Source organism: Cottoperca gobio, chromosome 5 (assembly GCF_900634415.1).
Source record: "Cottoperca gobio chromosome 5, fCotGob3.1, whole genome shotgun sequence".
Lineage (NCBI taxonomy): Eukaryota > Metazoa > Chordata > Actinopteri > Perciformes > Bovichtidae > Cottoperca > Cottoperca gobio.
The window spans coordinates 24,236,512-24,263,890 of NC_041359.1; the positions used below are offsets into that span (position 1 = coordinate 24,236,512).

The 27,379-nt window shown below is 40.0% G+C and overlaps 2 protein-coding genes and 1 non-coding gene across 3 annotated transcripts; all 3 read right to left on the reverse strand.

Moving 5' to 3' along the window:
• Nucleotides 1–10,273: 10,273 nt before the first annotated feature.
• Nucleotides 10,274–10,345, reverse strand: trnap-agg (transfer RNA proline (anticodon AGG)). The gene has a single exon. It is a non-coding gene; the product is annotated as a tRNA-Pro (tRNA).
• Nucleotides 10,346–11,911: 1,566 nt separating this feature from the next.
• LOC115008675 (guanylin-like) lies at nucleotides 11,912–13,769 on the reverse strand. The gene is made up of 3 exons (XM_029432404.1): nucleotides 13,698–13,769; nucleotides 13,189–13,375; nucleotides 11,912–12,282 (listed from the first exon to the last, which is right to left on the reverse strand). The coding sequence occupies exons 1-3, from the start codon at nucleotides 13,767–13,769 to the stop codon at nucleotides 12,212–12,214; spliced, it is 330 nt and encodes a 109-aa protein (XP_029288264.1). The 3' UTR covers nucleotides 11,912–12,211.
• A 2,647-nt stretch (nucleotides 13,770–16,416) lies between these two features.
• Nucleotides 16,417–17,403, reverse strand: LOC115008651 (guanylin-like). Its single transcript, XM_029432371.1, has 3 exons — nucleotides 17,268–17,403; nucleotides 16,802–16,994; nucleotides 16,417–16,712 (listed from the first exon to the last, which is right to left on the reverse strand). Exons 1-3 carry the CDS (start codon nucleotides 17,340–17,342, stop codon nucleotides 16,654–16,656), a joined length of 327 nt encoding a protein of 108 aa, XP_029288231.1. The 5' UTR covers nucleotides 17,343–17,403; the 3' UTR covers nucleotides 16,417–16,653.
• Nucleotides 17,404–27,379: the final 9,976 nt, after the last annotated feature.

Here is a 27,379-nt window from a genome sequence, read left to right on the forward strand (position 1 = left end):
AGATACTTAGTTATGAATGGTTTATTATTTGTTATGTGACAGGGATATGAATTTGGATCAATGGAGCTATTACACTTAATGTTTCTTTAGATATTATGTTGAATAATTTCGTCATTCGCTCCGTACATTTCTGGACCTGTTAGAAATCTCATAGTCTTTCATCGTTTCCTACGAGGAAGAGGTGAACATGTCTTAATGGCTTCTCTCTCTATATCCACAAGCTCCCATCATCCATCTGAGGACTAATCCCTCTGCAGCTAATGAGGCCACTAAAGAATCAGGCCCAGGTCCTGACTTCTGCACATATTTCCATTTGTTTTCTCCAATTCTCCTCCTTACAGCCTGGCAGTCATGAAAATAAGAGCCTAAAATGCCCCCCCCCCCAATATGTGCAGGGAGCGAAGACTGTGGGAAATGAGTGAACTTGAGGGTGAGACCAGCCGTAGTGGCCAATTTTATGGACGGAAAGATTTGCAATAAAAGTCAGGGAGTGATGTGCAGAACAAAACTGCATACGGTTTAAAAAGCACATAAAACCAAGCTTTTAACTTCGCACAAACGATCCCACATTAAACACAATAACTTTGCCACAAACTGTTTGAATTCTTTCAAAGTAATAACAAAACCCATAGGGACTATTATGACAAATTAAAAATTAGACACAGATCAGTGATTCAGGCCGATGGCTCGTCGCTCTGCTCTTTTGAGAAACAAAGCCACAATTCTTTACTTTTGTTGGCATGCTGGGAAATAATTGAGTCAGTGATTTTTCAGTGGATTTCCACTTTGTAATCTTCAAGAGTGACTTCTTTGTGTTCTCTGCATGTCAGCAAAACTCATTTCACTCGTTACCTTGACCAAGTGTTTGCCATCGATAAGGTAACACTTTCATCCTCTGCTCTCCTGCTGCGTTTTTCTTGTGTTGGTGATAATCACGAGAAGCACCAATAATGAAGAGAGAACAGTGTTCGGAAAAGGACAGTCCTCATACGTATGTGTCATAACAATCGAAGGAACATTCAGAGATAAGGACAGCCAAAGACGTCAGCTGGCAGGAATGTAGGAGGAGGTTCAGAGGAGTGTTAAAACCACAACAATATCTACTTGTGTATAAAAAAGAGAAAGAAAAGTAAATAATGACTTTGAATTCCCAGAAATTGAGATACGAGAAGGGATCAAAGAAAAGAACATATAAATAAGTTACACAACAGGAGGCGTTGAATGCACTTTTGGAATTATAATTGAGTGTGCTCTTCATGGAACAAGCCGATTGTCACGACTCCTCCAATATGACACGAACGAATGTCGCTTTCTGGTCTACTAAGGCAGCTGCTGGTGTCTGCAGAAAATGTTATAAAACAAATGTCCGGATATTCTATTTCCAGAGAAGTGGCCTCTGGCCCTGAACGTGTCTTCGGGAATGTGTGTGTTGGCTAAAAATGACTTTTATCAAGAATAAGGCTGAGTTGGCGGGTTGTGCCGTTATCACCAGTTAAATAATAGGCTTAGTCATTTCCTCACTATCTTACATTGATATGTTTTCCTGATATGCCTGAGCAAAGATTAGCATTAGCATTAGCATTAGCAAAGATGGGAGCAGAACAATGTTGTTATATGACCGCAAAACGAGGATGGATGGTTGGCCGTACAACATTTGGGATGTTAACAGTGGAAATTGGGGTTTGCATACCGTGTCCCACTAACTAACCTTTTGGTTAGTTTGGTTGCCCTATAAAGACAGAAGCTGTGGGGCTGGGTTTTGTACTAAAGTTTCTTTTTTCGGCTGAACCTTGAATACCACAAATTGCAATAATCTGAACATGATGATATAAAAGCATGTTTGACCTTCTGTTACGACACGGACACATGGAAGGAAGACTCAAATGTAAAGAAAACAATACTTCACTTTAATAAATCAGAATATTAACTCAAAACGCTCACTAGGAGGATATACAAACTTCTCTGAACAAACACACTTCTTGATACACTAGTACTTGCACTTGATATGACCAGACGAGCTGGCACAAGACAAGGGGAGACAGGACTGTTTACACAAGAGGGGAGTGGGAACAGGTGGAAACAATCAGGGGCGGGGCAGACGTTGAAGATGGCGGGAAATCACACAAAGACAGGAAGTAAAGGGATCTGGATTGAGAAACAAGAGGTAGGTACAAAATAAATCAGGAAGTGACAACATGAAAAACTCAACAAACTCCACGAGACATGACACCTTCTCTAGCCTGTGTAAGGAAATACTTTTGAGATGCTCCTCATTGAGAGGAAACATCATCACTTGGTACAAAAGGTAATTGTTAAAAATTAAACAAGTTTTTGGTTACAGGTTTGATATTTGCACAGTGTGTCAAAACGGTTCTGTAAATTGGGCCAAATACAACTTCTGATTTATTTTCATTTAGCTGGAGTGGGTTGACACACCCAACAATTGATGTCCAAGAGACAATATAGTAAATGACAGAGCTTTTATTAATAGTACAGCTGGAGAAGAGAGAGAGAGGAAGACATGCAGCAAAGGCCCACGGGTCAGATTTTTAATGGGACATATTTCTTCCTTCTGTATAATAATGATAGTAAATGGGTTTGCAGATCATATTTCACTGTTTTCATAGAGAAAAACGGGGGACCGAGAGAGGAGCCTTGGGGAACACCAGAAGCCAAGCATTCACTGAGGAGAGGGGGCATCATCATTCTGTGACTTGGTCTTTTGTTTTTGGCAAGGGTTTGTGTTTCCTCCGTGCCCCTTTCCAGGTCAAAATTTATGGAGGTTGTGTTAGCAATCATAAATGATGGCCAGTCTGCCCTCAGTAGAGAGGGAGAAGAAGTACAGCTGCCGGACTCGCTTGTAAATATTACAGACATCCCGCACCACTTCGCTTCGTCCTCAGAGCTGCCAGTAGGCTGTTCCACTCAAGTCTCTTCGGCTGCTGACGGGGCTCCGTGTGACGGGGCTCCGTGTGACAGAGGCGGCTGCCGAGTGCCGGCTCTGCCAGGATCCTGGAGGGGGCCTGGGAGTACGCCCATCTACATGTGTTTTGTGGATCTGGAGAAGGCGTATGACCGGGTCCCCCGGGTGATACTGTGGGAGGTGCTGCGGGAGTATGGGGTGAGGGGGTCACTTTTGAGGGCCATCCAATCCGACCTCTTTGCTCCCCCGGCGGGCTGCTCTCATGGCTGCACCGCCACCGGGAAGATTAGACGAATACTTTGGATTTAGTCCAATAAACAAACTAACGTAACGTTACACAGATTACAGCCCCGGTTAACATCAGCCCCACAAGAAGATTATAAGACAGCAGTGTTTTTTGACCGGCTCTCAGTTTAAGCAGTTTGAATTTCGGTATGCTCGCCCACAGGAGCAAATACAATACACAATATAAACATTAAAGATTTTATAGACCCAGTTTAGAGGTGAAACACTGCCCCCTATGTATTGGGAGCAGGTGGCTTGAAATTAAACATTGACCCTTTAAACAATAATTATTTCCCAGAGAAACTTTTATTGAACCAGATGGACTACTCAGGCAGCCAGTACACAGGTCACCACTGTTTCAGCCCTACGGTTGAGACAGCCACACCCTCCCAGTGTGACCAAGACCAGTGAGTGTGAGGCTGAAAGAGAAAAAGGAATGGAGTCAAAGAGATGGTGACTTTTTGGGGTTTGGTTTGTACAGTAAAACTTCACTATCCCTCAAGAGTAATTTGTTGTACAGCGTTGAGCAGTAGAACCTCTCATTCAGGACTAATAAGCAGTTTCGGAATAGTGTCCTGGAGACAAAGATGGATGGACACACCACACTAGATAGATGCAGTAAGAAATTGGGTGGAAATCTGGATGTTGGAAAGAAGTCTTGATGGCGCTAACAAGCTAACATGTCTTGTTGAGCATTTTTGTCAAACTGTGTGGTTTGCAGGCCTCATCTCTGCGCTTTCATTGCTACATTTCCTGAAAGCAGAGCATTGAAACGAAAGAGAGCTGAACTCTTTTGTAGTCTCCTGGCTCACACATATCCCCTCCCTCCCCTCCCCCACCCAGCATCTTGACTCTCCTCCACAGCTGCATGCATAAGTTGATCCACACAGTAACATAAGTGCTATTCCTCTCCCTGTACCTTGAACCCCCCCCCCCCCAGTGGGAGATAGGATGTCAAGTTAACCTTTAATGAGCTTTTTTAAGTCAGATAGTGGTCATTGCAATATATTAACCAGGACATATATAAATCTAATGAGACATGTCCACATCAAGTCCTGGTATCTGAGGTCAGGGAACATAACAGGGACAGGAAGGAGGATTTACTGCAGAGGAGTTCACATCGCCTGGCAACACTGCAGAGTTTACTAAAAAACACTAAGATTAATACATTTCCGTTGCATACAACATTGTCATAAATAAATAAAATACTGTAATTGCACACTGCAGCACCAGGCACAATGTAAGAAAGTATTTTAATGAAACATATTTTGACAGCATTGCTTCATTACTTTGGTAAAACTGTAAATCACTCTCTGCACTGACTGACCTACACCTATCCTACATGATAGGTTAAGTAAATGCCTTCTGGCAATACAACACTCACTTCTTCTTCCGCTCTTGTATGACTGAAAAACAATAGTGTTAACATACCGTAGGTTGTGGCTTACTGGTTTTATCCGGTGTAGATACAATGACCTTTTGGTCTCATCCAGCTTTACCGTAACAATCCTTTGGGGGGGTTCAACAGAGGATAAATATAAATGGGGCAGCATCTTTTTTAATCTTGCACATTACGCCAGATCAGGCTTTAACCAGAGAGCCAAAGCGGCAAGATGGTCACAGAATGAAGTGTTGTTCTTTGGGACTCAACTTTGATCTTTCCTATCAACTGATAAAACACAGGAATTTCCAAGAGACTAGCAGAGTTGCAAAACCAATTATGTAGCGCTCCCTCAACACCTGTTTCCCTCTCGAGTAATCACACATGTGGGCCGCGCTTTGTACTTTGGCTGATGTTTCAAAACTGCTGCGTTCATCTGATGGTCGCAGAAGAAAATGACTTGCCGAGTACAGTTAATATCCAATTAACCCGCTTGCTGAACCCAAGTCCCTTCTCCCACAGACTGCTACTTCTAATTATTCCCCAATTAAAACACAATATTTGAGCTTTTGCCTCATTACATGGCAATTACCAGAAGGGCCAGTTACTCTTCGTTAGAGCTTGTTGTGTGCTTGTTTCAAGATGACAGGATATGAATGAGTCTTTGATGTGTGGTAATGAGTGACTGGTGTGATGCACTTATTCCTAAACAAACCTCAAGGGTTAATCATTGTGTTTACATTCTTACCTTCAACTGGATCTATAAATGACATACAGTTTAGTTACAGCATACCCTTTTCTGTAGAGTAAACTAAGCTCTGCCAGACATCCTTAACCACTTGGCCCATGAAGAGTTCATTTTTGTGGACTCTGCAAGATTATGGTTTTACAGACCTCATCAAGTCTGAGTCTCTCTCATCAACTCCATTTCCTAAAACTCTTTCCCTCGTCTTTATCTCATCCAACTCGTCTACGCAAGAGTGTGTTCGAAAAGATCAGTTACAAAACATGCTTCTCATCAGAAAGTAATCCCATGCTGCTGAAACCAAGACCTCATATACGGTAAATCCGTCTGGCTACAACATGGGATTAACCCTTAAATCACACTGACACTGAAGGGTGGTGGAGAACAGAATGAAAAACAATGAGCTGTAATGACAGTCAATATACAGAAAGAAAAAGAAAAAGATTTCCTTTCTTTAAATTGTTGTTTCTATTTTTATCTTTTCAAAGATAACAAACAAACACATTCTTGCACCAGATATTTACATTTTAGTATCTTAATTTGTATTAAGTATCTGCTTCAGAGGGTATTAACATTACAGAGGAGGCTGGGAAATGAAATATTTACTGAATTCATTGGAAAAAGACGCCATTTTCACAATGATTTAATCTCAGCTTCAGAACTGGCATCATCAACACATGGTGTTCTGGGAAGTGAATCTCTTATTGAGAACTCGGCAGGAAAGGAGAACACTGGAAGAATTTGGGTTGTACGACTTCAAATGCTTATGTTTCCTTTTCTGTGCTGTGAAACCTCTGCAGCAAGCGGCCAAACGAAACAAAAGGTTTGAAGGTCGCTCATGCCAAACATCTACAGCGTGAAGTCTGTTCGTCCGTCAAGCCAGTTGACCCGACGGATGAACTGTGTTTAACTTTTAACTTCAAGATTTAATTAAATCTTTCTCCAAAGCAAGGAGGATCTAGTACGTGTACGTGTTTATATTCGAACAGGGAACAACCTCACAAAGTGCGATAAGCTGTTTTTGTTCTTGTGAAATTAATATGAATAATTTACAGATATAGTCAAATACAAACGAGCAGCCTCATTGCCTCTGATTTAAAATCAGTGGACATTTAAAGTCACCTTTTTATAATGTTTCAGTCCCAGCACTCTCTGCTGGGTTCTCTTATACCTCGGGAACAAACCTCTTGTTGAGGATTTGCTGCTGCTCTAGCGATAAACAACCTTTGTCAGTTAACATTTCCAACACGGCTGAACACATCACATGGATCTGATAGCAGATATGTCAGACGGCTCCCATTATTATTCAGGGGGCAAACATCCCCCCTCCAGACTGGGTGGTGGTTCTGCTGCAAAACTTACTTTGGATGAATCTTTAAAAAAGAAAAAGGTGGAGGTGCGCTCCCAGAGAACAACTGATTTATTATGTATTATTCAATGTTAAATGTAGATTTGACTCATTAGGATTGAATGTGGATATGCAGTTGACAGTGAAATAGTTTCACAGAGAGCAAAAGCTTGATACATTTAATTACTTTTGAATATAAATGCATTCGTTCACCTACTTTTCATGATCAATGAGGGAAGAGCTTGTGACTTCTTTTCCGTTGAATTGGCTGAAAGCTAAGCATTTGTCCAACAAGTTAATTACTAACAGACAACATTTAGCAAACTTCAGACCGGTTTTTATAAGTTGAGCAACATTGAATCTTTAACAGGCATTTGAACCGGGTTTGTGGTTATCCTACACGTTTCCCATTTAAAAAACAAAACTGCACTCTGCCATGTCTTAGGCACCTCAAAGAAATCGCAACGTTTAAGGAAAGTTCTGCATTTTGTAGCAGCGGAAGTCATTTAATTTATTTAAAAGGATTGATTTCACAGAACATTGGTGTTTGCTGGCGAGGTAAAATATTTGATTGTCGGTGGTGAATTAACATCTAGAGCAACAATTAATCGAACATTTGACATTGGCTGCTTTTCTTAGTTTTACATTAGAGCAAATGCATTTAATGATGTCGCCTTGAGCTCGCAAAGCGTTTCATTAGCATGCAAATGCCTTCTGACGCTTTAGAGACCAAGCAATTAATGGATGTGTGGAGAACCCAATCGTCAGATTAATCTATAATGAAAAAGAAACAGTTGCATCTCCGTCAGACTGGAGGCTGAAGGTTAAACACTGACGCTAGGAACAATATTTTCACATTGATTTAGAGGTGTCAGGACATGCTGAGTGCAATTGAAGGTTCACTGATGAAATAATGAAACACTTCAGTGCTCAGTCGTATTTTACTATAAATCCAGAGTGTGGGTATGTTTGACTGATTTCTCTTTCTTTAGAACAGTGAAGGTCGGGCCCAGAATCTCTCTGTAGGAGACCTTATCTCATACTGAGTCCACCACACTCAGAAAAATAAATACATTTTAAAATGAAACCTTCAAAATGTACCAAATGGTGGTTCAGCATGAATGGCATTTCAACACTGAACAAGTAGAATCGTCTGTTATTTGACACAGACAGGTTTAAATGTAAGGGGGTAGACCCCGGCCTGTGTGTTTACCAATAACCACCAGAGTGTATTGAAATGATTTATGGACTTCCACACACTGAATTTGACACCAGTTTGTAATTCAGGAACAGAAATCAATGAGTGCTCAGTGAGTGTTTCATACATCCGATCAGGTTCAGGTTTAGTTTCATACCCGAGTGACGGAGATGTCATCCATTGAACAACCTACTTGAATTAAGCCTGTCAAGATAATTCATCCATGACCCCAATGAGTGTGTGTGTGTGTGTGTGTGTGTGTGTGTAGGGGGGGGGGGGGGGGGATATGAAAGAAGCTGACCAGGCACTGTCACATTGGATCCACCTTCAAGCTGTGTTGCATGGCGCTCCATTAAGAGCAATACTCTGCATTTAAAGAGCAGAGAGAAGGAGGCCTCTTTCTTTTGTCTTTGTTAGCTTAATATGCTATCCAGGAAGCTGCTAAAATCTGCTAGCAACACTTTTAATTTCTTACAGCTTTCTGTAACCTGTTGAAATGTATGAAGATACATTGGAGAGATTGGAAGTACGAAGTTGACTCGGCATGTTGAAATCAAGATTGACAGGTTTGTTGCAGATGAGGGAAAGTTTGTGACTAAAGCTTGTGACTCACACACTAACAAACATATCTCAACCGATGCAAGTCCTTCAAAGGCGATAAGTGGGGGTGAGGGATGTGGGGTTTCAGAGGTTCAGGGCTGTGTGGAAACCCAAAAGACTTCAAAGTCAATACACACATGTTCTCACTTGGTTTTCCTTATCGCTTTTCAACAAAAAGTCTGTGGGTTTGACTACCCCGCCGGGCCTTTCTGTGTGGACTTTGCTCTCCGCTTTAGGCGACGTGGGAACTCTAACTCTTCGATGTATAGTTGTTTGTCTGCCCATGTTTGTTGGCCCTAATACACCGACTGTCAACATGCTTCTCTCTAAATGCGCACTGGGACTGAGCTCCAGCAGTTGGAGGGATGGTATTCCTTATCCAAGACAAGCCAAGAAATGTTTACCAGGGAATCTCACCCTGTCATGGCTGCTTGGGAAAGAGGTACAAGACAGGGGGTATCAGGAACTTTGCAAGTATGTAGTGCCAAGCTGTACACTTGTAGCCCGAACATGTTCAGGACATGAGACTGGTACCCCCTAAAAGCATATAATATATATATTATTTTCTTAAAAAAGAAAAGAAAAAGGGAATACATAACATGACATTTATGCAGAGAGTAGATCAATATGCTACACAGATGCTAAGTCTGCACAATGTAGAAAAACATAGTTTAGTGAATTGTGCCCTCTTGTGGGGATTGAGGGGAATTTGATAATCATATTTTAAAGGTGGATTCTGTGTTTTGTATTAGAAGATCTTAATCTGCAAAGCAACTATAAATATCAAATAAATAAGTGTAAATAGTATAGTTTCCTGAAAATACTTCAGCAAAGTACAAGTGGCTTACCCTTAAAATGTAGTTAAGTTTACTACTTGAGTAACTGTACTTAGTTACTTTCCACATCATTTAGTAACTAATAATTACTGTCATTATTGATTTTTTATTAATTTACTCCTTTTGATTATGAAACCTAAAGGCAAGATGCTTCTGTTAGCTGTATATAACTAGTTATTCTTTATAATGTCTTTGTATTTGTTTTTTAAAAAACGACTCTAAATGAGCCTTACAGGCTTCCTTACTCTCCTGCACTGAAATGACTGTTTACCCCCCATTGTATATATTTTGTAACTCAATAATTGTGCTAATAAACTTACGTATTTAATAATAAATGTCAGAAAATAGTGAAAATCCTCACATTTGAGAAGCTGGAAACAGCAAATGTTTCACATTTGTGCTTGTTAAAAGAACATAATTTATTATTGAAAGATCCGTTAACTGTCTCATCATTTCAGAAACAGTCTCATTTGTTTATCGTTTGTATTTATGTACACAACTTCCTATTTTAAGTATCTTTTTGGACGTATTTTTAAAGTTTTCACTGTAATTGCAATTGCCTCATCTTTATCACATCATCTTCATTTTATTTTTCACGGTTACACATGTTATTGTATTTGTTTACAATTCTTTTACTGTACAGTACAACTGCTAGACTAGACTGTAAACATCAAAGCTTCAATGAAGAGCTGGAACAAACAGAATATACATGTGGCACTACTATACAGCATGCTTTTAGCTAAATTAAAGCTACTTACAAAATAAATAAATCTGTATGTTATGGGATTACTTAGTATTTTACATATAGGTATACAAGCTTTACTTCATGTTATTATATATCTTTTTATTCATACTGTGTGTTTGTTTTGGCACTAAATATACGTACTTTTAAAGTTTACACCATGCCGGTTTCTGACCAACAGGATTTTTACTTTCTTTTAGTCGATTTAAAACGGAGGGCTCGTCCGGGATTTGAACCCGGGACCTCTCGCACCCTAAGCGAGAATCATACCCCTAGACCAACGAGCCACGCTACGTTACATCACGTCACGTCATAACACGCGACAAACGTCTGGTTAGAGTAGAGTCCGATTATTTCTGTAAACAAAGAGGCAGCGTTGTATGTCTAACACACATTGCACACGTAAAGGTTACTACAGTGTCCTGAAGGTACATCATGGCTACACATGAGTGCACCGAGCAGTCTGTGAAATGTAGACTGACAGGAAACAGCGAATATCCAACGGTTTAAAGCCTTTACAAAGAAAACAAACGGTCGCTTTCAAAAGTAAATTCAGCACCTAGCATGAACACATGCTGGGCAAAATGACTGTTCGTTGCCAAAGCTTAATTAATAAATGAATTATCTGTTTAGCCTGTCGTTAGGTTGGCTGTTGTTAAATGTTAGTGCTGGTGCTTGTGTTCAGTCACCGCCAGAGGACGTAAAGAGGCTGTGGAAGGAAACAGAGGCTGCAAGCGAGGCGAGATGACTCACTCCATGCTACTTCCGGCTTCGTTTAAATCCATAGTGTCACTCTGTCAATGTTTCTATGTTTCCGTTTAAGTCAAGTTAATTTTATTTATATAGCCCATTAATCCAATATCACAAATCACACATTTGACATATTTGAGTATATGTCACCCTCGGTCCTTAGACCTCCTAAACTCCCCAAACAAACGCCTTTAACAGGGGAAAAAATGGCAGAAAGCTTAGCTGAGTAGGGACCTGTCTCCCAGGACGGACAGACGTGCAATAGATGTAGTATGTAAAGAATAAAACAACTTAATAATATACAAAAGACAATCCATATGATGAAATGATACATAGAATGCCTGAGATAATTATTTCAACATTTTCCTTTATTGTTGTTTTTTAATTGTGTTTCGTTCATTTTTTTAAATTCTCCTTGTCTATGTAAAACATTTACATTTACAATACTTTGGTTGAGTGTAATTTATGGACACGTCAGTCCAACTTTTCTGTCTTTTCTCAAACCAACGTAGATGCAAACGAGAGCTGGGTTGAAACAAAGTTCAGTATAACATTATCCTGATACTATTCTTTATGTGGACTGTACATTTACATATAATTATTTGTGTGAGTCAATACCCCAGTAAAATAATAGCATTAGCTTTATTTTTAATTATTTTAATGCACATTATGGTGGGTAACACACATTAGCCACCAGGGACTAAACACAGTGTTAGTTGAGCTTGATCACTTCCATTAGACCAATCCATTAACTGATCTATAAAACTCGTGTTTTTTTTAAGGTTTATAGATCAGTTGGATGCAGATAAACCCAATGCAGGCATTAAAGCAGCTTTACATGTTTGTAAATAGGCGTTCCTATAAGGAGTGATGACAATGTGTGCCACCTGATGGCTGTGAAGCATAGGGAAGCTTTATCCCCCCCTCCCCCCCCGTGTGTGTGTGTGTGTGTGCGTGTGTGCATTTGTGTCTATATAAAGGTAAGAACACTTGTGGGTGTGAGTAAAAACTGCGAACAAGGATGCAAATAGTACATGTTTTTTTTATTATCAAGAAGCCGCATCACACTCAATAAATTAAAAGTTCAACATAAGAGTCAAAAAAGCAATATTTAAACACTGCAGAACATCTGCTTTGACACTTTACTGACAAGGGCCTATGTCCTTGTACAGCATCTACCATAACTTGAGAAAATGGTGAATAAATCAGCTGTACGTATCTTTTAAAAATGAGTATGTTGATCTCCGAGTTTGGAGACCCGTTGGGCTTGGTTGCTAGGTGACCGGACGTGTTTTGCCGATGTCTATTTGCGCCTTATACATATAAATGTGAAAGAACGATGAAGGACGACGGCCCCAAAGGCTCTTAGTCAGGAGTGTTTGTGTGTCTAGCAGATGGCAGCCTCAGTTCATACACCCAAAGCAGGAGGGGTTGGCACATATTTCACAACGATCTGAGGATGAGACGATAGACGCTGGAAAAGTGCAAGAAAAAAAAGGAAACATTAATATTCATCTCACCTAAAATGTGTTTTTGTACCACCCAAGGGTCAGCTTTTCAGTTTTATGTAACGCTACAATTTTGATAATGGTTTGCGTTTGCGTCCCCGTCTCAATACACCAACAAGGGTGCCGTCTGTGTCTATTGAGCTATATTGTCCCCTAAAGACTATTTGAACAGTCATTCATACGCCTCTTGTCTGGCATTATCATTCCAGAGGCACTTTATGGTGCTGCAATTGCAGGATGTGCATAATGCAATGTGTAAACAGGAATCCATCTGAGCGAATTAGCTGAAGCCTCCGCCTGTTGTTGGGTCTTTAATCTCAAGTGCGTTTCTTGGAGATAAAACTGTTGAATAAACAGCGTCTCTAATAACCCATGAGAGTTCTTCCTGTGTGAATCCGTCAAAAGACAAATGCTAAGCATTGCTAACCCGTGCTAAGCTAAGTTGATGCAGCTTCTTCATTGAGGGAAATGTTTGGTGGTATTTTCTGCTTTATTATTGTCAGCAGAAAAACAAAACAACAAGAGCATCTTTCTCTCTGCCAGAGAGATTCATTGGTGTATAAAAGCCATTAAAAACACATCAATGAACTGGTTGTGATGTTCCTTAATTATAAAGGACATGGCTAATGCGTTAGCTGGTAAATACTCAGAATAGCACCAAAATATGTATTAATCCACGGCTGAAAGTAGGCCCCAAAAATGCATCATTTACTCCGGTTTGTATTGGAATATTCCTAAATCTACAGCACGCAGCTGTTTCTACGAATGACTTCAGCCCTTTAAATAAATAAAAATAAGATTGATCTGTTGCGTGCTACAGTTTAAAAATATTGTGTCTGTTATTTGCTTATTTCCCCTTCGTTCAGTCTTACCTAGTTTGGAGAAAACAATGCCTGCTCCCCTCCATTGACACACTGGCAGGAAGACCTGCGGCAGGAGAGGGTTGGCGCAAACAGCTACAAGGCTTGTCCCAGCGAGGTGAGGGCTAACGCTGTCGTCTAAATCCATTAGCTCATTCAGATGCTTCACTGCCTCCAAGGGGAAGCTCCTGTCTCCAACCTGTGAGGGGAGGAACACGAAGAACCGTGAGGGACGAGAACAATCCTGCAGATCTGCCAAGTTTCAGGTGCTTTCGACTGAGATAAAGAGCGTGCTGTACTGGTCTTGTAAAGCGAATGATAAGCGGTGCAATGCATTATCAAACTTCAGACGAGAGAACTGTATAGTTGTGCAGAGAGAACATGACTATTTCTAAGATGCATTTAGAAAATTCAAATACAAAAAGAGCAAAGATAGAGTGAGAAGAAAAACAACAAAAGAAACAGTCTGACAAGATAAAAAACAGTATTCAACAGTATTTCCAAGAGCAAGCGGTACTCACTTGAACCTGCACGCCTCGAGCTCCTCTGCTCACACACAGCACCAAAACAAGGACGACACTGAGGACTCTCATTTTCAAATGATGCTTCTTCTGTGGTCGCTGGATATCTGCCCAGAGCTCTTATAAGAAGTCTGGACAGGCCAGTGAGTGATTTACTGACAGAGACAGCTAGCAGTTTATGGAGAGTAAAGGTAGGGGGAACACTGACTGGTCAAAGATAATCAAAGGCGTGCACACCTTCAGCGCTTTGGATCCTCTTTTTAGCTTTATAACCACAATCCTTTTGATTTTTTTATAACCTCAATCTCTGTTGTTTTCTCCGTCAGTGCGATATTTCATTATTGACTTAGTGATACTAACGCATCCGATGCCTCTGTGCCAAACTAATAAATCTCCCCCACAGATATTCGTCACATAGCTGTCTGATAAGGGAGAGGCTGTATATGAACAGAGCTGATGCATATAGGTCACATGTTTGCACAGTTGTGATATTGTGACGCTTTCCAGATGCAAATGGGAACTTCTTTGTTTGGTTACACAGTGAGAAACACGCACCTTATTGCACCTTGATGGAAACATCCCCATAAAAAGTCCAGTGTCACATATTTATACTTTAAGCCCCTTATTTAAGTCAAGAAGGAGCTCTTTCCCAAAGTTTGCAAACAGATAAGAGTCAAATGTGTAATACGTCATTGTGAGTCACAGTCTGGACACTGTGTGAACACTGCTCAGTTTCAGAAGTCACATCAATGTCAAATTATTGGCAGGTTTCACTCTGCTGACTTAAAAGAGGAAATTAAGGCTGTGAGACAGACTTTGTTTGTTTGTATTTTTGCCAAACTGTCGTCAACTGGCTAAAGAGACAAAGTAAAGAGATACAATGGACAAAAGATAGTAAAGAAGAAACAAAGAATGCAAATATTAAATAGTAGGCTATTTTATCTAACTATTAGCCTTTTCCACTTTTACTATTTTTATTTTGCTATTTAATACTATATTTAATGCTATTTTTAATGCTATTTACTATTTTTATTCTGCTATTTAATTCTATATTTAATGCTATTTTTAATGCTATTTACTATTTTTATTCTGCTATTTAATACTATATTTAATGCTATTTTGTAATGCTATTTACTATTTTTATTCTGATATTTAATACTATATTTAATGCTATTTTTTAATGCTATTTACTATTTTTATTCTGCTATTTAATACTATATTTAATGCAATTTTTAATGCTATTTACTATTTTTATTCTGCTATTAAGCTTATTATTATTATTATTATTATTATTATTATTATTATTATTATTATTATTATTATTATTATTATTATTATTATACTACCAACATATGAATATAAATATAGAAATGAACATAATATCTGACAGTTTGTAGCATGTGACTTTATGATAAAGAAATGTCTACTGGAAGCAGACTAGTGTGAGAGTGATGCCCGCTCTGACTCTTTATGTATTCCTCTTTTATTCAGGTGACGTTCCGGCCCTCAGGTCTTCTTCAAGATTCATGATTGGCAATATTGAGGTTTAAATTGGAATTAAAAATAAATGTCTGTTCTGGGTTTGCCACACACCGAGTGATATCATACGGAATTTGAATGAACCAAGATAGAGACACATTGGAAAAAGATGAGAGTAATATTAACATGGGAACTGTTAAAAAGAAGAATGAGAGCACTAGACAAAATGCAGGGGAGTGGTTCCTTACTTTAGTTCAACCTTTATTTATTCAGGGTAAATTGGCTGAGCGTATCCCTTTTAACGGTGTAATAGAAATAAAAATAAAAATAACTGAAGCAAATGGAGTAAAACAGAAACGGGTCTGGTGAGTGCAATGAGTGCAGAGTGAGTCTATAGGAGCAGGATCGATCATATGAAATCCCGATAATCCAGAACTGAGGTAAAAACAATCCTCTTTCTACAGCTGCTGTCATACAACCCTAAACCCACAAAAGCTTTGTATTTCCTGACTTTTTCTTCTTAATATAACAATTAATTTACTTGTTTGAATGTATTTGTGTATACATTTTAACGACATACATTGGCCTAAAACTGGTCGTATTAAATGATATTCTAATTTGCACAAAGTTCATACATTTATCATTTTTTTAACACAATAAAATGATAAATTCAAAGCTACAACAACAACAAACGTACCAATAAATAACCTTTTTGTGGCATCGCTGCACATACTGTAAAGCCTGTACGGTATATACATATTCATGTACATTCATCCCGCTTTATTACAATAATCATCTGCCTTCATGCGTCAGGGCTGTGAGTATATTGCAAGTGTCAGAGCGAGTATTCAGAGAATCCACTGGTGCACTGAACTGACAGTATATCTGTATAATGAGGACGTTTGGCTGAGTCAGATAAAAATGCATAGAATAAATTATTCACCGTATCAAACAAGAGGCTGAAATGAGGCAAACACGCTGTGATAACCCCCCCCCGTCCCCCCGTCCCCTCTGTGGCAACAAACCACAGGAGGAGACCAGAACAGAGTAATTATATGTAACAGAAAGAAGCACAACGTATATTTGATCTATGAATGAAAGCTTTTTATTCAAAACATTGTTAATAAAAAAAGAAACTTCTCTTTTAAATATGTATACAGTACAAAGCTTGGTAAAATAGAAATGTAACAAACAGTGTCAATTCAAAAAGTAAAAATGTATGATGAAGAACTGTCAGAGGAAAAATAAAGTTAATATGCTACAGTTAAAACAAGAAGAAGAAAATAACCTCACTTTGTCTGTTTGTTTTTCTGTTTGGGGCCTTTTGTGTATTCAGGGAACATTTCAATCTCTCATCATTGCAGGCTAATTCTTTTTCTTTTTAGAAATTCTCTGAAGTACTATAGTTTTGAGGGGGGAGGAAAAGAAAATCACAAGTTTTAAGCTGGAAAAGATGCTTCTGGCTGCTTGTGTTGGTTTAGCAGCCGGTGCAGGCAGCAAAAGCGCAGATCTCACAGACGTCCCTGGGAACCAGAGCTGAAATAAAACAGACTGTTGAATCACCTGTACCCTCAATGTACATACTTAAAAATCCATCACAAAGACTGGCTGGTGGATGGTCTCACCTAGTCGAGCGAGGGATGCAGACGCTCCTCTCTGCTTACAGAGGGGCAGGAACTCCTGTGGCAGCAGCGGATCGGCACACAGGGACACGGTGTTCGCCCTGAGTCGTGGGCTTCGTTGTCCTGTCACACTGTTGAGCTCTGTCAGCTCCTGGAGCCTCTTGACGGCTTCCAGGGAGAAAAACAATCCATTCTCCTGAAAAGAAAAGGAAGCTGTTGGTATTAAAGAAGTGCATCCGAACCAATGTGCACTGCTGTGACAAAACAAAAGTACGTGGAAAAGGTTTGCACAGTGGTTTGTGATCCACAAGAGAACAGCATGCAGGTTTGCAGTGAACCTACATGAACAAGGTTCGCCTTGAGATTGCTTTTAGCTTGGAAAAGAGCTTTACAAATACAATTTATTATTATTATTATTATTATTTTTATTATTAACAAAGCCTCATACAGAAATCAATAACACACTCACTTCAATCTGCACAGCCTCAGAGGTCAAGCCGAGAGCCAGGACGAGGACAGCGATGGTGGCGAGTGCGGCCTTCATGGTGACAGCGATTTGTCTTGCAGCGTCTTTGTCTTGATGATGTGCTCAGCAGGTGCTCAGCTCAGTGTGTGTGTTTTCTCCTCTATCCACAGGCCTCCTTTTAAACAGCTCTGCCCTGCAGCCCGGCGGTCATGTGACCACAGGTGCTACAATGGGAGCAAAGTTTTTCTCACGGGTTAATGAATAGTGATGGCGTTTTACTGGGCTGTAAAGGAGAATTCATAAATCCTTCTTTGGCCTCATCACCTGTCTGATTATTTATATGGATCCCTGGCTCTCCCGGCAGCTCTGTCTTGCAGTCTGAGCACACCTCTGGTTGGTTAAACAGTTACTATATGCTCCACTGATGACGACCACACCAGTCCATTGTTAGAAAGTCCTTCGTTTCCTGTGCTGACATGTCTCACAGACCTGGATCATATCATGTTTAAAAGAAAGTCCCACGTTTATATAAATAGTTTTTATTATAGAAAATATAAATGCTGTTACATCTCCTGGAAGATGCTTTTCTGCTTTTGCCTTTCTTACAGTCTGAGCGACTAAAACAATCCATTTAATCTGAGCGTTAACATTATTTAATCCCATTTGAGTTGCCAGCAGAGTAATCATTAGCGTGAGTTGAATAATCTCATGGTATTTACTGGATACTGATGGAAGAAAGTCCGTCCATGAATAAATACATTATGGGTAACAAATGTAAGCTACGGGTGTACGAGACGCTGGGTACACCCTCGATGCTAAAAGTCGTCGTTGTAGCAGGAAGAGCTCGATAACACTGCAGGAATCAAACCTGTGACCTTCCAGTAATGGGACGACTGTGTGATCGCTGTGCTTTGCAAGGACAGCAGGAGGCTTTGATAAAAACATCCATCGACTACGCTTATGAGTGGCACGAAGCGTTCTCGCGCATACACAGCAATGCAAGAGTGTTGCAGGACAGCAAGGGTTTTTAATGATCTCATTAAACACAATTCTGCACGCTGAGCATGAAATGTCCATCTATCTACCGTACATAATAAACCCGGGTGGAAACATTACATCTCAACACTCATCATCAAACTTTCATATCTGTTGGATAGATTGAAACAGAAACATCTAATGCTCTGCATATTATTCAACTGCTAATATGTTCATTGAGATTTATGAGGTGGTTTCAGCCAATGAAGGATGAGGATGCTGCCATTTCATTATATTTTGAACCATCGTCAATTCCTCTGACGAAACCTGAACTTATTCTGCCAACAAGTGTTTCATTCATTGCGGAGAGGCCTTGTGTAAAATCAACCCTTTTAAACCTTTTGTTTCATTATATCTGTGCTTACAAAGCGGATTTGTACGCCGTTTTACTCCCTTACTGTAAAAATAATGACTTATCACTACTAACTAATACATGCACATTACAACGAGTGGGACAGCGAGAGGGACCCACGGTGAAGTGTCTTCCCTCGGGCCCCCTTGTGGTTTAATCGCAGCCTGCGTGGGTTTTCCTCTGGATGCTCCAGTTTCCGCCCACAGTCCAAAGACATGCAAGTTGGGTGTGTGAATAGTAATCTGTCCATATTCCCCCCCCCCCCTCCCTGTGACACACGCCTCTCGTCCTCATGTATGCCGGGATAGGCTCCTGCCCCCGGGAACCACCACGCACACAGGATAAGCGGGTACAGATAACGATTAATAAATAAAAACTAACAGCAGCGTCGTCTGTGTTAGTCATCTTCAGGTGCACTCACAATAGCGTCCATGCAGACAGGTGGGAGTGGTGATTGTTAATCATAAACCTTGACTTCAGACAGGTAAAGCTTTACTCATTCAGGCCAAAAGGCGGCCACGAAAGCAGGGAGGATGTCCGCCGGAAATGAGTGGGTGGTACAGTCTGACCTAAAAGAGGGTGAGGTGTTTCCACTTGAATAATTCAAAGTTTTCTGAAATATTTAAAATGCTTGTTGCTCTTATGTGATATGATAAAGTGGTGTGAAGGCTTCAGATGATGGATTTGACTCTGACATTTACCTGCACTCTCTAACCCCCTCTCAGCGTAAACAGTTGAGAGCTGGGATCAAAACAATGTAATGCTAAATGACTTCATAACTCAATCGGTAGGTATTGATCTCACGTCAGCGTTCGTCCACGCTTGTCAAAAAGGTTCTCTGTTTAACCAGGATGTGAAAAATAGCCTCTAAGTCATGGGAAAGGGCAATTATTCAGACAGGTAAGACTAATGACGACCACTTAGGCTGGAGCGCAGTAAATCATCAGCCTGAGTGTGAATAGAATATGTTTTGAGTATTTATCTAACCTCCTCTCACCCCAGACATCTTACAGTCAAGTGGGTCAGCAAGCATGCGTCTCTCACTTCATCAGACCCTCTTTATGTCTTTAGCTGAACGGGAACCTGTGACCTTCTGAATACGAGATGATCGAAATTCTTGCTTTAATTGTTGGAGGCAACTTACTAACCCACCGTCATAATAGCACCTTTTAGAGTTGTTATGATGAAGACAAGTGTTAACAGACGGTCTCACATCCAGCAGACGCACGTGTCAAATATTGTCTCGTTTGAAAGGAAGTCAAAAGAACGATTTCCCATCATCTCTCATGATGAATCCAGAAACGAGCAGCCTTATTCCCAGTAGGTTAAGTAGACACAGATATCAATCAAACTTTGCGGGAGTGACGGATGCGGAGACCGTACTAATATGGAACGTAATGACTCGATTGCTGTCTCACGCTTCCTTTAAAAACACAGCTCATGATGCATGAAGACCAAATATGTCTGAGCAATAATGACCTGTTCTCAGTGATTAAGGAGATGATTCGAAAAAGGATAAGTTCAAAATTATTGCAGGACCGTGTTATTAGTTTCACTTGTTCACCGCGTCCCAAGACTGTTGTACAAGATATGCTACCTTACTGTTTACATATATATATATATATATATATATATATACAAATATATATATATTACCATGTAACTACGCTTATTATCCCGTGATTATAGTGTGTAACTGTGGTTAAACCATAAGGATAAACTCAAAAATGTATAATGTTTAAAGGAATAGTTTGATATTTTCTCTCTCTTGCCGAGTTAGATGATCAGATGCCACTCTTGTGTCTCTGAGGTGAATATGAAGCTGCAGTCAACACCTGGTTAGCTTAGCTTATTATAAAAACTGAATCCTTAGGTTGTTGTTATTAAACATAAGAGATATAATGTCTAACATACATTAACATAAAGCGCAGATATGAGAGTAGTTAACGCTCGGTAAGTGAGCGAACAAAGCATGTATCCCAAAATGTGGAAGTATTCATACGTGACATTTAGGAGACACAAAATGTAATCTCTGAGTTATTACATGATCCTTTGAATGTGTGGCTTTGCTGCATTAACTCAACTTCAGGCACATACAAATGTCATATGAAATCAACCGGGTGTCACCATTTATTGTGACCTTTCCTTATCTGAGCCTTCAGGTCTGTAAAACAGACACTTACCTGTCATGTCTCAAACTGTAAACTGCACAAATCATCCCAGTCAAACGTAGATAATGAAGCGTTCCCCAACAGCAACTGCACACTGAAATGCAAAAACACTTGAAAAACAAATGAAGTGCATTTTCTCCTTGATTATAGAAACATAGCAAAGACCCCATGACATCATCAAGGACCTTCGAGTAAATCCTTACACCACTTATATGATGTTAAACATTAACCAACTTACAGATAGGGTTTCTTTTCTAGGTTATTGTTCGCTTCCTTATCAATCTGGTGTTTCCTTCTATTTATAGCTGTTATTATTGTATTTTCCAAGTGCAGTTGCAGATACAGCACAGTGAATATGACTTGCTGCACAACACTTAAACAGGTGAATATATACTCTAAGATTCAGAGAACAAGTTGATTTAAGAAATCTACAATAACGTGTCATATGAAAAGTAGCATACAACATCCCCAGGGTTATTACTGCATACATTTGGCAAAACAAATGTTTATGGATCTTAACAAACGGTCGTATACATCCACAATACTTGATACGACATGGACACAATCACGTCGTTATGAAGAATCTCATCACTAATAATTGGTCTCACGCTTTAGTTTCCATCTTTTATTGGACGAGTTCCAGCAGCGGTGGCGTTACTACAAAGTCATAAATTGAAACAAATGGCTTGTGCAGTTCCTGCAGACTGAAGTTGTGGACATTTATGAGGAGTGTCACATTTATTCCCGGCTGATTTAACCCTCACCAATAAACCAGCGTTGTTTATGTCACCTGTAGGCTGGAGGTCATACTGGTTAGTGTTGTATCGACTGATACTCTTCCCATCACGGAAAACTGCTGATTTTACTTCCTTTCATTGTCATAATGTGACTTATTTTGATGATTCACGATATATATAATACTTGATATGAATTCTGCATTTGGAACCAACTGTCTAATACAAATAAAGATGTTTGTGAGCATTTCAAAATATATTAAAAGTGATTAAATGTGCCGCCTTCGCAAATAATCACTCTTTTGTTGAGCTGGTTACAAACTGCATTGGTTCACAAGTATATACCAGTCCATAAAATCACAACAATACAGGAAATATATCATATCAGTTCACATCTGTCAACTCATATACGTTATGCACAAAGTTAATAACACTTTAGGAAGCCCGATCCACACAAACATGGAAGCGACGAATCAGATCCTTTCACACAGGGAAAATAATGTCTTCAGAAACGACACATTTACAGGATGGAGGAACAAAAAGCCTTTGCAGCAACGATCAGTTTCAAGCTGTTTCCAGGCATTACAATAACGTTTCATTGGTTTATACATCGATATTTAAGAAAAAGCTGCAATTATTACCACTTAAAACTGTAATTGACTTTAAAAACGTTTTTATATATTAGTGGTAATCAGAAGTCTGTGTTTAAATGAGCTCACAGGACGATGGGAGTCCGCGCTGACATATTCAGTATCCCAGAAAAATCAGTTCAAACAAATCTATTTCCTATTATATGTGGTTATTATGTCGACCCATAAAAAGACCCGTCAGTCAGAGTCAAGCGGTGTGTCCTGCGTTACCGTGGTTACCGACCACACACACACACACACACACACACACACACACACACACACACACAATCAAATTCCAGCCACACAGACAAAGGTTAATCTGAGATTGTTGGCCTTTTGAAAAAAACAACACGTATATCTGTTTGTGCCTTTGATGTGGAGGTCGAGGCATCATTACGAGCCGCCGGCTGCACCACTCTGCATGAACCTCGCTTCACTCTCATACCATTCAATCACATGCAGAGGGGTTTTTATTGAGGGAATAAAACAGGCTTTATGCCATGTACGTCTGTGCACACACACTTTATTTGGAAAATCCAGATTGTTTCCCTGTAAATCATCATCTGAAAGCAAAGAGCACAGCCCTTTTGATTTATGTCTCTGGAATACATTTCAGACCCTTTTCAAGGACACCTGTGAAAACACTCGAGTAGCAAAACATGTTCGTGTGATAGATATCAAAGAATAGACCTCCTGAGCTTTAATTACGTCATTGTGTTGTATGTGAAACAACAAGTATTTAATGGAACAATTGACAATACAAGTAGGTTACATTTCCTGCTTTAGCATGTTAAATATTATCATTCAAACGTTGAATATCTCTTTGCAAAACCATGAGCTTTAATTTACTGGGAATAAAATCACAGGATTTTCAGCCACAACAACATTAGTGAGGTTTGCCACATGTGTTGGGCGATAAGGCCTGGCTCGCAGTTTCATTTTATCCCAAAGCTTTCGGACGTGGTCGAGGTCAGAGACAAACACCTTCTTATTTGTGAAGCACGTGAAGGCACTGTGATGTTGAAACAGGACAGAGCCTTCTGTAAACCACTTCATGTAACATTTCATTGCATTTACTTATCCATCAGATTTGGAGCATCACCAGACATGTTTGTGTCCAATATTTACTCTCCACTAACTCCTGAGGGAAATGTCTGTGTGTCCACACTCTAGTAGCTAACTGAGTCTGTCTGCTGTTTGGTGCTGAGCAGGTACATGGAGGGATTTTATCCGAGCTTTCCTTATGATGAGAACAGCTGCTGCTGCGGCAGGAAACAAGAGAGATGAGAGCCGTGGGAATGAACCAAAACAGTAGCGGGTCAGAAAACCAAAATAATGAGCCAGCTGAAAGAGGCAGTAAAGATCCCCAGACTAAAAGTACACACACACACTGTGTGTCTTATATTAAATATAAAAAAAATATAAATTTATTTACTAAATTATTAAAAATTAATTAATTAATAAAACAATGCAGGAGAAACACAACAACAAAAGAAAAGAAGAAAGTTGTCCAAGGGAGATAAAAAAAGAAACATTCATCCAAAGTCTAAAGACATTTCCACACACACACACACACACACACACACACACACACACACACACACACACACACACACACACACACACACACACACGTGTCATCACTCTGGAGGTGTGTGCAGTCAATCACAACGTGAACGTACTGTGCCCTCTGTTGGCGACCTCAACGGCAATAACTGTGTTTGTAAAGCTGGAGAACTCCTGCCTCTCCAACACAACACGCTGAAGACGCTTCTTGAAATGAGAAATTGTAGGATTTTCCATTTTCTTTTTGAAAAATGTTGATTCATTTGGTATGAAGTTGAGAGTAAGTGTTGTATTGACCGGCGAAGGATGGATATCTTATCTTTCTGGCATGTTGCTTCTTGCTTTAAAAACGTGTGATTGCAGGTAAACACAGCTCACAGCATACATGACTTCCTCGGCCTCTTGTCCCACCATCAAGAGTGTTGTGATTTTCGAAGGTTGCAAGTTTATGATTGAGACAAATAACAGCTATAGTTCTTCTTGCTGTGAGATTAGCATACACAAATAAAGTGCCGTGTCTCTGTTGACCTCCAGTTTCCCCCTCTTTGTTCGTTGAGTGCTGAGTGTTCTCAGTAATATTACATGGCACAAGCTTTGAACACATCATTCATTTAGAAATATGCGTCATAAAAGCACAGAACTGAAATAAAATCGTTTTTGATAAACTGGATGAGACAGCGTCTCAAGATGAGGTGACAGAGCTGGACCAACCTTAAAGCAAAATCAATAATTCCCCTCAGCTTTATTGAGCTTTACACCTTCATCAACTCAGTGTTTTATTTACGTCAGATTGGTCCATCGCGGGCTTTGTGTCATCAAACACCTGCGAAAACCTGTGTGCACTACCTGCTTATCTATAGCTGATGAACATGGTGCAGCATTAAGCAGCTACATATGTACACGAGATGCTGTCGGAGACGACAAAGATTTAGTTAATATTGTCCAGAAACAAAACTTGTAATGTTGCTCCCTAACGGCAGGTTATGTAAATAAGCAACTGTTTGTTGACAAGGTCAGTGTTCACAGTGTTTGTTTCTGCTGCCCCACAACTGTTGATATTGCACTTTAGTTTTGCATATTTCCATATTCCAAAACGGAAGTTACGATTTTGGGGGCATGCGGCCACAGGGCCGTTACTCAAGCACTTCCATGTCACCTCTTCTCTGTGCTGCCTTCAACTACTTCCTGTTGTCCAACGTATCCAAATAAAGAGTCTCTGTCTTAACTCAGATTTCTAAATGATTTCTTGTTGCAGTATGTTGAGTCGCTTTTATACAATAACTTGCACTTATCCCGGTTTCTCCTTTCCTACCCTCCTCTATGGTCATGAAGGCTGGGTCATGACCGAAAGAACGAGATCGCAGGTACAAGCGGCCGAAATGTGTTTTCTCAGACGGGTGGCGTCTCCCTTAGAGATAGGGTGAGAAGCTCAGCCATCAGGAGAGACTCGGAGTAGAGCCGCTGCTCCTTTGCGTTGAAAGGAGCCAGTTGAGGTGGTTCATCTAGTAAGGATGCCACCTGGGCGCCTCCCTAGGGAGGTGTTCCAGGCACGTCCAGCTGGGAGGAGACCCCGGGCAAGACCCAGGACTCGGAGGAGAGATTATATCTCCTCACTGGGAACGCCTCAGGATCCCCCAGTCGGAGCTGGAGGATGTGGACGGAGAAGGGACGTGTGGGGTTCCTTACTGGAGCTGCTGCCCCCGCGACCCGACCCCGGATAAGCGGTAGACGATGGATGGATTGCACTTATTCTCTTTTTATAGTAAGAAAAGTATTTATCTTCAGACTCTCCTGATAAACGGAGATTTGTTCGACAGAATGAGTTGAAACTTGTGAATTCAGCACACAAGTTGAGTCTCTGCAGCGAGTCTCGCATGGACAAATGTCCATTATTATTTGATTGTCTACCCAAATACAATCAGTATACTTTTCTTCTAAATGGTATATTAGTTTCCAGCTGAAATTTTAAAGATTACACAACAAAAAGCAGAAACTCAGCATTACGATGCTTCCCTCTCCATTAAGTCGGATAGCATTACTCCTAATTGTCCTTAATTTATGTAAATTAACAGGAGAAATAAACAATTTAGAGCCATAGCAAAACAGCAGGTGGTGTTAGTAGATAATACAAAAAAAGACATAGACTGGCACTTTAAGAATACAAGCTGTGGATATGAAGGGCGTTATATATTCATCACACAGTATGAGGAAAGCCACACCAGCACTGAATACAAATAAGAAGCACAACTTCCTGCATATGACTTAAAAAAGAAGGGATAGTGTTTGAGGTGGGAATGGATTTGAAGTAAGTAGGTCATTGGAGGATAAATACACAGCCTGGATAATTATACACAAAGAAATACAGTAGTTAAAACAGGACACCAAAATGGTGACAGTGCATGTAAACCTTTTGCTGTCAAAGAGGACCAAAGATCCAAGGCTGCATCAGTCGAGGGTTCAATGTCTGTTGAGACAAAAGATGAGGACGAAACCTCGTTTTGTTTTGCTGTGACATAACTTGCGTTGCTTTATTGTGATCGGTGAGATACTACTGTGCTCATGCTACATTTCAAAAACACAAACAAGGTGTGAAATTTTCTTTTCCACAGTTTTGGATCCGTCTAATAAGATCTCCCGGACATGTGATCGACATTTCTCATCATCACACATGGAGGACGTCTCCAGGCCGTAGTATCTGTGCACAAAACTCCACCAGACAGATGGGTTCATGAAGAATTAATTAGTTACGAAACATCAGGAGTTCCAGTTTTATTAGGTTTATTTGCAGCTACGTTACAGATAAGCTTGTTTAATATCTTTACAATTAGATGCTAAAAGGCACACAGTATTTTGCAGTGTCATTAAATGGTTGCTTAAGTATGATTTTTGATACTACGCAACTCTGGGAAACTTATTTTGATGAACAGTCGCTAAAAGTTCTGCTTGTCAAGCTTTTATAGGCTCAATAATGTATCAATAAAAAACAAAACACTCACAGATACAAGGTCTTCTTGTTTATCGCTGTTGAGCGTTTGTTTCTATTGTCAAGCTTTTAAACATCCCCATGTACTTCCAATTGATTCTACCAGAGGACACACAACTCCGTCTCCGCTGAAGTATTCCTCAGCATTTTGAGATAAAGTTTTTTGGAGCAGCCCTCATAAAATATTATGCGTTTTCTATATTTAGGCCTTTGATTTGAATTATTTAGTCGAAGTATCCCTTCGCACATCTGATGGGCTTTCACAATGATGCAGCTGAAGCAGATATGTTCTGTCCTTGCAGTCAGACGCGTGTGTCGAGTACCAGCTGGGCAAAGCAACCGACAGCACTGAGGCTTCAAACTGCAGGAGCTGCACAAGCTTCAGGCGTACTGCAATGTCAACGTTTAAAGTTTTTCAAAGTCTGTCTAAAAATAATAGTCAGGTGCCCACATGAACACTGAAACAGGTTTTACTTCCTGTAATAATTCCCCCTATGCTGGCCATTAACAACTCTCTAACTAATGTGTTTCCTAATGTGTTTCCAGTAATGGAGGAGAAAAATACCTTCTTTATGTTTCCCAGTAAAGATGTATAGGTCTTATGGGTTGCTATTGCAACGGCGGTGCATGAATATTCAGCGG